Source organism: Pezoporus occidentalis, unplaced genomic scaffold (assembly GCF_034315485.1).
Source record: "Pezoporus occidentalis ecotype Australia unplaced genomic scaffold, CSIRO_AGI_Poc_V1 ctg14, whole genome shotgun sequence".
Lineage (NCBI taxonomy): Eukaryota > Metazoa > Chordata > Aves > Psittaciformes > Psittacidae > Pezoporus > Pezoporus occidentalis.
The window spans coordinates 3734481-3750608 of NW_026913209.1; the positions used below are offsets into that span (position 1 = coordinate 3734481).

Sequence of the window (16128 nt, forward strand, 5' to 3'; positions counted from 1 at the left end):
GTAGATTTTATAGCTCTTTAATGAGATCATGATGGAACATTATGCAAAATATTATGCAATGTAATGTAAAGTAATTTATGCAAGCAGGGAAGCGGTAGGAATGCAAGACCACTGAGGAGCATGCGTTTGTGTCACACACTGCCTGCTGACTTTCCCAATTTATTTCTTTCTTAGATAGTGGTTTCCCGTTCAGAGCCCACAGCTCCACATGTCAGCTTTCAGCTTGACTCCCACCCCGTCTCTCCCCAAGTTGTCGTCAAGAATTCATTAGCAGATGATGGCTATACCCTGGTAGTGACTGGGAAAAAGGTGAGTGGTTCATAATCTAACCCTTCTGTGCACTGTGGAAACTTGCCTTCAGAACAACAACTTTCACTAAGAGCAACTGTTCACGCTGCTGCTTTATGCTCTGCATCCTCCCAGCATCGCCATTCCCTTGGGAACGTTCGAGGGGTAAGTTTCCTCCAAGATTATTCCCCCCCCAATTAAACAAACCGATGGCCTAATATTGAGAAATGTTTAAATAATGTAAGAGCTGTGATATAAACCAACAAAAGCCAGGAAATGCAAATTTTAAGGCTGAAACCCTGTCCATAATTCAAGTGCTTGCAAAGAAAAAACACACAATGGCTTAAGAAAAGAATGGTGCTCAGTTTCCTGGCTTTTGTTGGTTTCTGTCAGAACATCATAACTTTTGAAGGAGGGGTATGTGTGCAAGAGTTACGTGGGTTTGTTTAAAATGGGGAGTCAGTGTTCATAGTAAGGTTTGAAAATTGCTTTAGCGTGTAGTCTGCAAAGGGTTAATAAAAGATGAAGAGCTGTCATAAATACGCTATTGTCAGAAGTAGATATGCATTGTAGAATAGGTTTAAAACAGCAGCAGATAATGTTACAGATAATCTAAACCATAATCGTAAGCAATAATTTGACTTCTTGAGTTCTATAAGAATTTACAGAAATACATCAGCCATTAGTAAAGGTGGTTATTAATCATTTATTAGAAATGTATGAGATATTTACAACAGTAATCTTCAAGAAAATGTCCAAAATAAATTCAAGGAATGGACTGAGATGTAAAGTATGATGTACTTAGGTAGTAATTGCTGATTTTAATATTTTGACTAAAAGTAATTGTTATCTATTAAGAATGACTGTTATCATGAATAGCCTGATATCTTAAATAATATACATTTTAATTCCTATTTTAGGTATAATGTAGGGGGGGTTAATATAAGTGTTAAAAAACAAGTACATGGGCAGTCACGTGCTGGAAATGCGTCACAGACATTAATACAGCCTTGCCAAGGTTGAAATACCCATCATGCCTATTTTTACAAACATATGAACTAAGGCACACTGAGATACACTGTTTTTTCCAAGAACTAATGCAGAACTGGGAGGAGCACACTGCTATTTTCTTTTTCCATCAGCAAAAAATGCTATCTTGCTGTAAACACCAGATGCTGTTAGTAACTGTATATAACAGTAAGATGCCTTTAGGGTTTCTCCCAAGCGAATTTAAAATCATGTCAGTTAAATTACTTATAAGATCCTATAATTACTGAGCTAAAGAGAAGTCAAACCGTGGCTTGCACATCTGAAATCTGAGTAGCACCGTGGCGCACTGCATAAAAAGAGACTCTCTCTGCCACTTAGTGTGTGTATTTAGAGGATCTGTGCATCATGTCTTTCCATCTACAGGTAACAAAGATCCCGCTGAAGGGGCCAGGCTGCCATCACTTCAGGTCCTGCAGACAGTGCCTGCTGGCACCTCCCTTCATGGAGTGTGGCTGGTGTGGCCAGCAGTGCCTCCGGTCTGCTGCCTGTGCCAGCAGCACCTGGACTCAGGAGACCTGCTTGCCTAAGGTTTATGAGGTAAAACGGGGGATTTCACATATTTATCTTTGAGGGAAGAATGCAGTCTGTGCTCTGGGGGCATTTTCTGTTTATTTCTATGCAGTTATGATAAATGAAGTGTCTACTTTCCTTGACTTCCCCTTGGACAAGGTATCCATAAAGCCTTTGGCTGGATGCGCATGCTCTTACTGAGTGCGGCGGGCTCACCTGCTCATGAGAGGAGGGCCAAGAAGATGCTCAGAGGGCTGGAGCACATCTCCTGTGAAGACAGGCAGTGAGAGCTAGAGTTCTTCAGCCTGCAGAAGAGAAGGGTCACAGAGACCTTACAGCAGCTTCCAGTGCCTGGAGGAGCTGACATATAAGCTGGAGAGGGGCTTTTTATAGAAGCAAGTAGTGATAGGACAAGGGGGAATGGCTTTAAACTGAAAGAGGGTAGTTTTACATCAGATATATGGAAGAAACTCTACTGTGAGGGTGTTGAGTCACTGAACAGGTTGCCCATAGAAGTTGTGACTGCCCTATCCCTGGCAGTGTTCAGGGCCAGGCTGGATGGGGCTTTGAGCAACCTGATCAGTTGTCCCTGCCCATGGCAGGGGGGTTGGAACTAGATGATCTTTAAAGTCCTTTCCAACCCAAACCATTCTATGATTCTGTGGTGGACAGGTCTGTTTGATCATCCTGGCTTTCCACAGGAGAGCCTTATCCCTGCGAAGCACTCATAGGGGGGAAACAACATGGGTCCAAGCCAGCCTGGCAGGGATCTGATTGGAAAGGCCAGTGAAAAAGGAGCACTCTTCCTTTCAGAACCCTTTCAAAGGGAGGAGGTAGAGGCACGCATTTCCCACCCACAGGTGCCACATCGTGACCTAACACAGGAACTCTCCAGCCTTGCTGCTCTTCCATCCCCATGCAGCTCCAGTGCTGGAGGAAGGCATGATGTAGGGAAAAATCCCTCTGTGCCCTACCTCAGCTCTGTGACAGAGCAGTCAATCAAAGCACCACCCTGGGGGAGATGTTTGTTCCTAACTTCCCTTCTTGGCTTCTCAATCCAATGGGGGGAACCCCATAGGGGTGCCTGTAGGTGCACCCCTGCCTGGGACAGGGGACAGCAGGAGGCTGCTGCCAGCCAGCCAAAGCCCATCAAGGGTGCGCGAGAACACAACCGCACGGATGAGCTGAGGGCCGTGCTGATGCAATCCTGTTTTAGTTTAGCTATGGTTAATGTAGGATCCATACCGGCCAGCTGTATGTGTAACCGAATCATCCCATGTGAAGTGTGACAGTGCTGTGAAGGTGCAGGCTTGTGGGGCACTTAACAGACTAGAAAACTGAGGAAAGGACAAGCATTAAACTTTCTAGTAGCATTTGTACCCATTTGCTTTTGTTAGTTCATTTAACCTACAACATGTAGTTAAAAATAGATTTCCTTTATGGGCATACAGCTGATAAATGGAAAGTTTGAAGTGCTAAAATCTCAGAGAGGGAGAGAAGGGAGAGAAAAGGGTTGTTTTTTTTTAAGAATCATGTGTTTCTTCCAACCAGGCAGATGACTTTATGTACAACAACTTTTTAAAGAGTAGTCAGGCACAACAGCTAATAATCTAGAAACAAACCTAGAAACACATGTGTATGGGTTGTTTTTTTCTTTTCCGTTTTCACCTTTCAGATGTAAAATTTAGGACTAACACAGGCAAATTCAATGAACAGTGAAACGTCATAGAAATCAAACATAAAAGAGATGGAAAGGGGGGTGTTTGTGTTTGCCTTGCCTTCTGTTGCCATTTACCTTTGCCCAAAGGAGATGTAAAAAGATTGCTAATGCAGAATGTGAATAGTTTACTTTTCCCTTGTACAAGAACATGTTTATTTCAAAAGGCAGTATTAGATGAACAAATAGTCATTTCTGGCCTTTGTTTGAATGAAACTAATTCAAAGGGCTACACTGAGAGTTAGGCCTGATACATTTTAGAAGACTTCTGCAGGCACAAGCAGCATCCCTTAATGCTTTTTTCTTGGCAAAACTTTCCAGCAATTGTTGTATGTTGCTGTGCCTCCTAAAAGATTGCAAAGGCTCTGAACTGCTTATTTTCTGATTTTCAGAGGTGCTGAGCTCATGTAGCCCTCTTTAATTTCAATTATGAGTCTGTGCACTCAGCAGTTTTAAGAACCAAGTGCCTGGAACCTGTGCGGAGGTGCCTAGATGGAGATGTGAGTCCCCAGGGCCACCTCTGCATCCCTATGCAGTTGCTGGGTGGACGAGAACTCATCCAGGGGAGCGTGCCTTGGATGTGGGGCAGTGGGTGCTCCCCTTCCCCATGTGGCTCAGCCCTGCCAAGTCCAGTCTGCCCTTGTAATGAATATGCATCTGTGGCACTGATGGATCTTAAAGTAAATCTTGAATTACAGCATGCCCACATTGGTAGAAATTGCTTCTAGAAGGCTTGTAAGGGAAAAAATGCAGCTGAGTACTTAAATCCCTTTGGATTGCTGCTGTTAAAACAGATTTCATGCTCTACTGGACCATGACATTTAACATGATTACTGAAAAAAAATATAAAACAGATTATTCATCATCTTCTGATCTGTCTTTAAACCCATATGTATAAAATATGAGAAACAAGCTTGTTTTGTTCCTAACAAACAGAGGATGACCTGCTTTGCATAGTATCTGAAATTCAGTCTGAACATCTCCCGAATATTTTGCAGCTTTCAGAAGGAGAGGTTGCTTGAGATATGTCATATGATCGCTTTAACCTGAGGGGAACAGAGGTCTTCTCCAGGGGTCTGGTCGTGTGGACTTTAGCTAGCTAAAGTCTTCAACAAAGTTTTCCCAGGTTATTGCACAAGGTAGTGCACAGTGGAAAAAAATAATTGGATTTTCATCTCAGGAGTGATGGCAGAGAAGAAACCCAGTGTCCTCCTGTGGAGACCTTTGTCTCTCTGCCCTACTTTAAGCACTTCCCTTGGAGCCATGGGTGGTGGGGAGCAGCCCTGCACTGAAAGGGCTCTGCCCAGGCATCGCCCAGCTACTGACGGCACAGCAGGGCTGGCACCGGGACATGGGATCCCACCCCACACCTTGGCACTGTACCCCACTCCCATCCATCCCTCTGCCAACAGCAAGGCGTGTTTTGTCAGACTGGGCAAGTGGTGCTAGAGGAGATGTGGGGGACTCGAGGGAGTCTCCTTGAAGATCGCTTGTTGCTGGAACAAATTGCAGGCGTCTGCCTGCAGCATTCAGGTCACGCTGAAAGGTGAACAGTATGTAAGAAGAAATAAATTGGTCTCCCTTTTGATTCTTTGTTGTGGTCAAAAATCTGCCGTGGTTTGTTGCTGTTTTTAAAGTCAGTCAGTTTAGCTGGCTTTCGTCTCAGACATTTCGAGAACATCAGGCCTTCTGCTGCCTGTTTAGATTGGAGGTTTTGCTGGAAATTCCACATATGGCCTTGTACATGTTCCTGCCTCTTAATTAAAATGAACGGGCTGATGAAACTTGAATAAATAGATACTTTCTTCCAACAATTTATAAAGTATGTGAGTGGATATTAGCATAATGGCTGTCAACATAAGCAAAAGGAAAACACAACGCTTTAATTTTTTCCAAAAGGAAAAAGTTAACTTTATTAGCCTTAAAGTCCAGAGAGCAGCAGGGACAAGCAGAACGTCAGGCCTTGCAGCAGGACTTGCTCCATGTTATCAGTGGAGTTTTCCTTGCTATGGGGAACTTTTATACCCTGAATTTCATAGCATTTATAACTGATTTGGGTTTTGCTTACTTTCTGCTACTTCCTGTGCAATGTAAGCGCACAGAAGATGCCTATGTATACCTCGGTTCAAAGTCCAGGAGGTTTTCTATTGGTTCAGTATTCATTCCTGTAAACTCCCAAGAACAAGTCTGGGAAATCTCATTTAACTTTCAGAGGTTTCATTGTACAGAACAAATGGAACAAAAGTAACATATGAATAAAAACACTGGGGGAATTTCTGCAGAATTTGCACTTAGAAATCTCTGCTTAGAGGTCTTGCCTCCTAAATTTGCTGGCAGAGTGTAGTAAATACTTTTACTCTCCCTCAGTTAAGGCACATGGGCTGCTACCACAAGTCTCTTTTGGCAGGTAAGATCACTCCAAACCAGTTAAGTGCCTTTGGTTTTTATTCTGTATGGCTTAATGAAGCCTGATTTTAACGCCCTTATTTTGCTAACTTGCGGATTACATTTCAAACTCTTCAAATACCACACATCAGTGCACTATTGTACAAAACATCGAGACATCCTGTACCCCCACAGAGCAATTTCAGTTTCTGTTCGGGTTTTGTTACTCCAAAAATAGATAGTGTGCTGAGATATTAGGCAAAGTGGAAAACTGGGATCTGAAGTCAATCCAGATTTTGAAGAAAAAAAAACCAAAGAAATAGGGAAAGTTAAAGTTGGGAATAGCACAGACTCCATGGGGTACTTACTGCTTGCTCTTGGCTGCAGTGCTGTGTGTCAGGGAGCTGTGCAAGCGTCATTGCCTTTTCATGGGTTTTGTGCAAAAGTACTGTTCCTGCATAGGTTCCCTCTTCTTTGCTTATTGAGAACTGATTCAAAGCTCATTAAAATGGGAGAGACTCCTACTGGCTTCAGTGCATTTTGGATCAGACTCTTTGTCTGGTTTCTAATGGGGGCAGTAAATTTCCCTATATTGAATATATGGTATAATTCTTTTGAAGTATTCTTCAGCTGCCTTTCTATCTACAATAGTTCATTTGTAAGTGTCTTGAAGTATAGCTGCAAGAGAGTTGAAAAGAAATGTGCTGTCTTACTGGATTTCCAGATGAAATAATAGCCAAGTATCTCTCAAACACTTTCCTTTCAGCTTGAAAATTAAGTTGGGTCCTTTGAAAGGCACAGCTGTATTGCATTTTAGGGGAAAAATTAGTATCACTAAAGCATTAAGTTGAAGACATTTAGGCACTATGGCCACAAGTATAAGTTCAGTCTTTCATTCTGTGTTGTTTGTCCAGTGGTACTGGTATGTTTGCAGAATTAAGCGGTATTGTTAGAAGTCCCCATAAACTCTGAACCAATGTCTTTTTCATTTTTACTTTTTCTAATGGCAGTACTGACCAGTACTTTGGCTGAGTTTGTAAGACTTTTGTAGTGTTCCTACATTTTTCCCACCATTGTTATATTTTACAGGACAATTTACAATATACAAAAAAAAAAGCATTTCCTTTGTAGATTGTCTCTGTGTTTCTGAGGGGTGTTTTATTTTTACCTCAGAGTTAGAGGTGACCAAATGTAAAAGATTTAAGGAAAGAACAGCAGAAGTAATGTTAACTTTATCACAGCCAATGCGATATCGGATTATGGTGTCTTTGAAGCTACTTCACTCTGAACCTCACTTTTATCAAGCTGACAAAAAATGGTCATTTTGGGACTCTTTTGTGTTCAGCATTCAGCTTCTGAAAAATAAGTACGTTGTGTGTTTAACATGCCAGAAATAAGATGTGAAAGACAAGAACGGTAGGATTTAAAAGGCTGTTACAATGCACAGCTTGTCCAGTGCCCCTAAACACTATCCTTCAAAGCTTTCTAGTATAGGTTTTGTTATTTATTGCCACTGTCAGGGAAAGCTCATAATGTGACAAATGGAAGGTGAAGAACAATTAAGATGAATGGTAGGACATAGTCTACCAGAAGAAATGCTTTTCTAAAATTATTCCTTTGCACATTCTTTAACTGCATTTGAAGTTCAAGAAAACCTGATTTAACTAACACAATATTTTTTTAACAGATTCTCCCGAGCAGCGCTCCCTTAGAAGGTGGGACAAAACTGACACTGTGTGGATGGGACTTCGGATTCAGCAAAAACAGTAGATTTGAATTAAAAAATACAGTAGTCCATATCGGAGGACAAGTTTGTGCCCTGGAAGCAAAATCTAGTAACAAAAACAAGTAAGAAACCTCAAATAAGAAACCTCAAATAAGAATTTCCCTTTATACAGATGTTCTTTATGTGGTATGGATTTTCACTATAAACATTCAGTCTGTAAGTGTCATCTCTGATCCTGAGATTTCAAACAGGAAACAATCCCTTTTGATTGGTTTGATAAGCTCCCCAAGAAAAAAAAGGGCTCAAAATGGAGATCAAATAAATCTAGTTAATGCTGATAGCTCCTACAGCAGCTTTTTCTGGTTTGTCTGCAAAATGCTGTTCAACATCTGTGGGAGCTGGCAAGAATGAAACTATTCAAAGGTTTGAAAAGGGGGCAGGTTCCTTTGGCCAGGATCCCACTGGACTCAGTTATGTCACCTCCGTCTTCCTGATCTGTGAAGCTGCTGGAGAGAAATGTGAGAAGATGCAGGTATTTCGTCATCCACAGGCTTGTGACCCTCAGCTGCACCACTCCTCCTCCTTCTCAGAAAGAAGAAAGAAGTATTTGAGACAGTGGGATAATGGCTTAAATTTAAGACAGAGGTTATGATGGTTGTGAGATTCAGTGAACATCCTCTCTTAGTTCAAAGCGTGTGACTACTACCAAAGCAGTGTGCAAATCATGGCACAGCTTCTCGATTTTCACATACATAACAGCGAAAAGGTCACCCTGCAGAAGTACTGAGCACTTTCCCATCTGCTGTTCTGAAGTCTTAATGCAAACAAAATTATTTAAGCAGACTAGCTTGTGTGTTCAGTTCTGGGCACCTCACTGCAAGAGAGGCATTGAGGTGCTGGAGCAGGGCCAGGGAAGGGTAAGAAAGCTGGTGAAGGGTCTGGAGAGTAAGTCTTATGAGGAACCACTGAGGGAACTGAGGTTGTTCAGTCTGGAGAAGAGAAGGCTCAGGTGGGACCTTATCTCTCTCTACAACTGAAAGGAGGTTGTAGTGAGGTGGGGGTCAGTCTCTTCTCCCAGGTAACAGGAGACAGGACAAGAGGTAACAGCCTCAAGCTGCAGCAGGAAAGGTTTACATTGGATATCAGGAAAAATTTCTCCGCAGAGAGGGTGCTCAGGCATCGGAACAGGCTGCCCAGGGGAGTGATGGAATCACCATCCCTGGAAGTGTTCGTACACCATGTAGATGAGGTCCTTAGGAACATGGTTTAGTGGTTGCCTTGGCAGTCCTGGGGTAATGGTTGGACTTGATGATCTTAAAAGTCTTTTCCAACTTAGTTGATTCTGTAATTCTATATGTGAGACTTTGTAGATGTAACATAATACATTGACACATGCTGCCACAAAAGATCAAGTTTGATTTTTGGTAATATTTAATTTTATACAACAAACTTGTGTATATGATGCATTTTTTTTCTAATCCTTTTGTCTGCCAAAATTTGGCACATAAGGAAAATTCCAAAAACCAACTCAGCCATTGAATGGGAGGTATTTGTTTTCTCTAGCATGCTTCTTTCTATCCAAAATGCATTTGATACACTAAAATTATTTTCTCTGGCCAAGTATAAACACCACAGTGTTTGTATTTAGCATTAAAAAAGACAACCACAGTTCTTTTAGCTGTTATTTCTGAAATGTTCCTGACACACATAGATAGATGATTTGTTTGGTATGGATCCTCCATTGTTATGAGTTTAAAGTGGTTCTATTTTAATACAGAAAATCAAGCCAGAAAAAAAGATGTAATCCAATCTTTTTCCTTGTTTTCCAAAGGTTGGAATGCACAGTTCCCGCTGCAAAAAATCCAAGTTTTAATATATCCAGTAGTGTTTCTGTTGGACATGGCAAAACACTATTCAATACATTTTCGTATGTGGTGAGTACTATGATTCAAACTTTGTTGTCAAAATTAGCTTCAATATTAACTGGAAGGAGATTCCTCATGAGTCCAATCCAGTATGGTAATTCTATATTCCTGTTGGCTTTATTATTACATCACGGAAACGCTAGTAAATGTTTTAAGAGTCTTCCTCTTCACATTTTGAAAATAATGTAACACTGTTCTTATTTTTACCCCACCCAGAATCCTGTAATAACAAGTATCTCTCCAACGTATGGCCCCAAATCTGGAGGAACATTGCTTACTATATCTGGAAAATACCTTAACAGTGGAAAAAACAGAAGGATTTTTGTTGGTGAGAAGCTGTGCACCTTGCAAAGGTAAGATACTTACTAAAAAGTGATGCCTATGATACTGGAATGGCTTGATTAAAATGTATTGGAGTAAGAAAAATACAAGCATGCATTGCTGTCCTCCCCTTGTGTTTCATAACAGACAAATGATACTGCAATAACCTTCAGTTCTGGATTACATCCTGAATTTAGGATGTCTGAAAGGTTTCTAGAAGGAACAACGGTTCCCTGGAAGACTTGTTTATTCCGTGAAGCCTTCATTAACCTCATTAAAAGGTTACATAAAGAAGTAGCAAATCAGTCTAATGGATTAGAAACTGCCCATCTCCCATCATTTTTGTCATCCCAACTTCCATACATTCAGCCCCCTCTTTTGTATCAGCTCCCAGTGAGCATCCATTGGGTGTAGGTTACCATTTCCTACTGGTTTGTTCTGTGGAAACCTGACCAGTGTGGGAGTGTGGATCGCAGATGAGCAGTTATTTCTGCACTACTATCAGTGAACAGCCTCCAGACCAGCATCAGTTTGGGACTTTTCCTGCTGTATGTAAAATTGTTTTGAGGATCAAGCCAGAATTTCTTGTGGCTCTGTACTGGATCCAGTAGAAGCTCAGTCAAAAATCTTTGACATAGTCTGTATGGAAACGCCTTCAATCCCAGCTGAATATAAATGTTAAATACTAAGTACATACTCTCTCCTATGGGCAGAGAAACATTCTGAATTTGGTAGCTGTTCTACCATGAAGAAAATCCTGCCTAGTCCTGTTTTCAGGTACAGCAAGGTGGCTCTAGAATTGTCACCTCTGTGGCCAAGGGCAGAATCCTGCTCACTGTATTCCAGAAAGAGGATGTCCAGCAATTCCTCTCAATTTTGGGTCTCTTCTAATGATTATGAAAGTCGTAGTGGTGAAACATCACACTTGCAGAGAATGTGGGGAAGCAATAGCCTATTAGTTAACATCAGACTCAGTCAGGAAAGATAAATTTTATTCTTTGCTGCTAGATGATTTATTGTATGCTCTTGATCAAATCAGCTAAGACTGACTAAATCAAGAAGGGAATTTTGGTATTCAAGTCTGATATTTAATCACTAACAAGATCTATCTTCAGCACTTCTGTTCAATGGCTACTTAATAGTTTAAGATGGCATTTATTGATGTCATCATTTCAGCTGATCAGCTAATGGATAAATATATAAACCTTTAGGGAATGATTCGTCTGATCCATTTGAGAAGTCTGCTGTGGGGGGGAAATGACAGCCAACTCAGAGGCAGACATCTGCTTTGGTCAGGTGGACCTGTAGGTATCAAACCGTAGTTGGGGCTTATCCAGTTAGCATCGCCAGCACCCCTCTTTCTCACCAGCCTTGGAGACTTCTACACAGGACTTAGCCAGTTTCTCAGGGCAGGTATTTCTCTACCTAAACTGGCAGCTTTCCACAGTTCTGAGGGCAGCAAGATCAAGGGGTTATTTTTCCCTTTAAAATATGGTAAAAAGCTTCCAGATACCTATGAACAAGCCATTGAACCCTATGGCACCTGGTAAACCCCACCTTCCTGGAAAGCTTCAGAAGTGCCAGCAAATGCCCCTTTCTTCTAATCTGGGGGCAATCTCTCACATCCCTGGAGAATGGCCCCACTTGGAGGGCTCCTGGAGGGGCCCAAATCACTGAAACCAGGTGGTAGAGTTACATTTGCTTCTCCAATCAGTTGTTATCCTTGCTTCTCATATGCTCTGCTCCCTGCAGCCACACTTCATGCACTTCAATATCCTTCACACCTCTGCTGCCCACCCTCCCACTGAGCTCAGTGTAGGAGGAGGACTTCCAGGGCCAAGCATGAGAGAGACAGGGAAAGGTGAATATCCCAGAGGCCCTGCTGCTGTGCTGAATTTAGCCAGCTCTTCCTGAATTTTCACCTTCTCCTCCCTTCTGCTTGCCCTCTGCCTACCCCTTGGCAGCACCCCCAGTCAGCAGGTCCCCCGAAGGCAGGACATGCTGGTTCACCCTCCTCCAGCACCTTTTCTTGAGGTTTTTAACACAGAGTAAACCCTGTGGATTTGAAAGAGAATGACATTATCTCATGGTTACAGCAGAACAAGTCATTCTCCTTAAACCTGGAGCGTGCTGTTGTTTTCCAGGCTGGAAGCTGCCCTTGCAGGGTGCAGGGGCTGATGTGTCTGTCACAAGCACTAGGGAAATACCTTGCAGCAGGCGAGGTGATAGTCAATCCAATTAAGATGAATCCTGAGCGTAAGCGGTGTTGCTGTTTCTCCCTCACACCATGCTTGTTTGTTGCAGTACGATCATCCAGTGGGAATCTCAGTGACACTTTTTTAGAAGTGGATCCTTAGGAGAGGTTGGGGCTCACTGAAGGCCAGTGTTTTAAACCGAGTACATGTTTTACAGTGCTGACAAGTAAGCCTTTTTCTGCCCTTCCAGTGTATCAGCAAGCACTGTGGAGTGCTACACTCCGGCACAACGAATTCCCCAGGAATATCGTGTGAGGGTAGGAATCGACAAAGCCATTCGAGACGTGAGCGGCCATTTCACATACAGAGAAGACCCTGTTGTTTTAAAAATTCATCCGGCCAAATCTTTTCTTAGGTGAGTAAAAGTTTCTCACAGAAATAAGAAAAGTAGGGAATGAAAGAAGAATGGCTACGCTGTGCAGCAATCTATTAAAAGAAATTGCATTTTTATCTCTATCTGCCATGCCAATTGCTTCTATTATGGTGCAGTTGCAGAGGGCAGATCATTTCCTTTCAGAGGTGAAGGAGAAGGGCACCTCTTTTCTTTATGTGATTTAACTCGTAGCTGCTGCCGAGTGTACCTGTGATGTCCTGCTGAGATGCATACGGTACAGCTAACCGTGTCTCCTACACTGCGTCTGGACATCACACTGATGAGTGAGGAAAATCATTTAATGTGACAAGTTAGCAGGACTCAGGAGAGCAAAAGGATTTTAAAACAGTCTAAATCCAGGCCTACATAAATATTATGAATATACATGTATGGTAGCATATGTGTGTTTTTAAGTGACATATTTATGGTCTCAGTAGCTCTAATCCAAGCCATCTTCCTTTGCCAAAAAAATGTCAGCAGTAAAAAAGACACCTTTTTCGGCACTGTTGAAAGCAATAAGTTACGTAAGTTAGCAAATGCTAAGCACAAGTATACACCCTCCTTTAAAATGTATGCATTTGTTTTACATCCTGCAATGCCACAATTTTAAAAATGATTTTTCTTTTTCTTGTATTTGATTAGTAGTTATAGCAAGTGTAAAATTTGTCTCCCAGAAAAATAATCTTACTGCTAAGAGCCATGTATTTGCATTCACCCCATATATCCCTAATTCTGGCTTTATGTTGTCATTTACTCTAAAACATAATTTGTAATTAAGATTATCATAGCAGATGTATCATTATCCTACTCATCTTCTTTTTCCTTTTCCCTTTTTTTTTTTTTTTTCAAATCTTTCCTAGCGGTGGAAGTACAATCACAGCTCAGGGAATCAACTTGAACTCAGTGTGCTTTCCTCAGATGGTGATTACTGTACCTAAACTGGGAATGAACTTCTCTGTGGTGAGTCAGTCTTGGAGAAGACAATCTGTTACCTTGTCATCTTTGTGTGGTGAATGGCACAGAATTTGCAGTCAAAAAACCTTGATTTTTGCCTTGGAACTTCAGGGCTTCCACTGACATGTTGGTGTTTTCTACACAGACTGTTTCCACTGCATAGACAAAACTCAGCAACAAATTTGAAATTAAACTGGCTATAGAACAAGAGTTACCAAGGAGCTTCTTCCAAAGAAATAAAGCTTTCACAGTATCCAGTAAGATTTTTATATTGCAGTTTAACAGTGTAAATCCAGTGACAAACAATGCAATACAGGTATGTCACATTACATGGCAAGTTCAGGTGCTACTGTGATAGGTAGGAAATGTATTTAAATTGTGACTGTGGATATAGGAGGAAAATGGAACAAGCATCAAAGAAGGAAATAAAGTAAATACATAAAAGCAAAAGTAAGTATTATTTTGAAGAATTTCTGATTGCCAAATTACCTACTGGAGCAAATCTTTCCTAATTTACCAAGTTCAGCCACTGAGTTTTAAGAGATACTAAGGCTTTTGCAGTTGGGCACCTCTGCACAAACAGAACATCAGTTAGGGCCTTCTTTTGTTACCTGCACTGATAATACACTGTCTAAATCTAAGTGTTCAGATATGACCATGTGATCTACTTCAATTTTTGTAAAGCAACGATGACATTTATTGGCTAGTTGTACTGAAACTGTTTCCTGTAGGCTTTTGCTTACACATTTGTCTTGTACCTCCAACATTTTCTTATCCTGTAGGGCCTGTTTAGCCTAACTGGAGCTAAATTGACCTACACTCTTTATGACAAGCTACGTGACTGCTTATATTCCTGGCTTATTTCTAATGATCATCGTACACTGTTTCCTGTATTGAATTCTAAGTATTAGACCTAAGTTTGCTGAAAGCATTTTAAGTGGTATGTCTGCAAATTTGCAGTCTTTCATAGCTTCAAGGTCATAATATTCTTCACGATCCTAATTTGTATAATACTGTGAGTGTCAGGACCTGAATTTCAGCTGGATGTAATCGTGGCTTATAACTTAATGGGTTCAGATTTTAATCTGAAAATCAGTGCCCCTGCAATGAAACACAATGTTCAATGTTACTGAAAAGACACTTTACCTACAAGTCAGAAAACAAAACATTCCAGTGATATCAACCAAACTCAAAATTTATTAGGTTTTAAGTAATATGGGCATGATTATTTCTAAGTACAGATGTCCAAATAAAAGATCATTGCTGAAATTGGCTCTTTGGATTTTGCTTTATATGGATCTGAGCAGACCTTTGTTTGAAGTAAAGATCATTCAACTTTTTCAGTTATTCTGAGACTGTGCAATGCTGCTTCTCTTCAGGCCCTGGTTCTGCATACCTTGCTTGTCAGACACTTGGGACTTCTCAGAATTTGAAAGTATTGGAAGTTTTAAAGAACTAAATTCACTATGCAAAAGTGACTCGCAACTCCAGGCAATGAACACTGTAAAGTTTATTCTCTTCCCCAAATATTCAGGAGCAACCTTTACTTTTAGCAGCGGTTTCCTGCCATCCTGCCTTTTAACCTGCTGTTGAAAAAACCTGTGGACCTAGACAGAGTTATCTCCCTTATTCCTTTTCTTTTCATACCTTGCAGTGTGCATGATATTTGCAGACACACAAGAAGAGGCAGGTCTGACCCCCTCTTCTATAGGGGTGTCTGTCTCCCACCACTGCTGATCTCTAAGAATCTGCCCCAGTGTAAAGCAGCTGTACAGAAATACCTTCTCCCTGCACAAAGTGTGCAATAGCTAATCTGGAGTGTTTTATACTTTGACATTGCCAAGCAATATATTTTGCTCTATTGAAATTAAAGGCTTCTGGCACTCAGTGGCTTTCCCTACCTCTGTGACAGCCCAGCTCTGCTTGCCATTTGTTCTGCCATTAGTCTTTGCCTCAAGCTTATTTCTCAAGGAAGGATATTAATTCTTAGGAAGAGGGGAAGATTTATAAGTGGCAAAACAAGATTGCACTGTATAACTGAGGAAATTGCTGGTGGAGGATGCCTATGGCTGCAGCCTGCCCCATCCTGCACTGGAGATTCTGGGCTCTATGCATAAGCGAGATGCCAAAAAAACAAACTTTCATCCAGTCAAAACAAGAATCAACAATGATGAGGAACTGTTTCCTGCAGGGATCCAGAGCACTGCAGTGACCAGCTATCCCATTTGTAAGGGAAAAAACAGGTGTGGTCCTGAATAGAACCAACCCAGACAAACAGTACAATATAAACCAGATGATCAAGAAGTCCTATAGCTGAGGTTATTTATCTTTTTGTTTCCTTAGCTGGGGAGAGGACAGCTAACTGAGTCATTTTTTTTTAATAGTTATTTAAGCCGTTTTTCTTTTCAGTGTTCTCCCACCAGCCTCCTCCAAGAAGCTGCTTTTGTCAGCATTCAGAAACTCTGGCTCTTGGGAAAAACAAAGCCAGCACTGAAACACATCCCAGAGCATCAAAGGAAAGTACGGCTAGGAGGGACCACAAAGACCTAGCCTGGCCCTGCTTCCCTGCGGCAGAAGCAAATGTATGCAGACCACTGCCTGACAGATATTTGTTTAGGTTGTTA

The 16128-nt window shown here is 41.4% G+C and overlaps 1 protein-coding gene across 3 annotated transcripts in view; it reads left to right on the forward strand.

Moving 5' to 3' along the window:
• MET (MET proto-oncogene, receptor tyrosine kinase) overlaps nucleotides 1-16128 on the forward strand; it is a 90958-nt gene that overhangs the window by 46268 nt on the left and 28562 nt on the right. For all 3 annotated transcript variants that reach the window (XM_062609613.1, XM_062609611.1, XM_062609612.1), the window contains 7 exons: nucleotides 175-309; nucleotides 1702-1875; nucleotides 7638-7798; nucleotides 9508-9610; nucleotides 9818-9954; nucleotides 12368-12532; nucleotides 13411-13510. In XM_062609613.1, the coding sequence (XP_062465597.1) occupies nucleotides 175-309; nucleotides 1702-1875; nucleotides 7638-7798; nucleotides 9508-9610; nucleotides 9818-9954; nucleotides 12368-12532; nucleotides 13411-13510 (975 nt within the window). The remainder of the gene's footprint in view (nucleotides 1-174; nucleotides 310-1701; nucleotides 1876-7637; nucleotides 7799-9507; nucleotides 9611-9817; nucleotides 9955-12367; nucleotides 12533-13410; nucleotides 13511-16128) is intronic.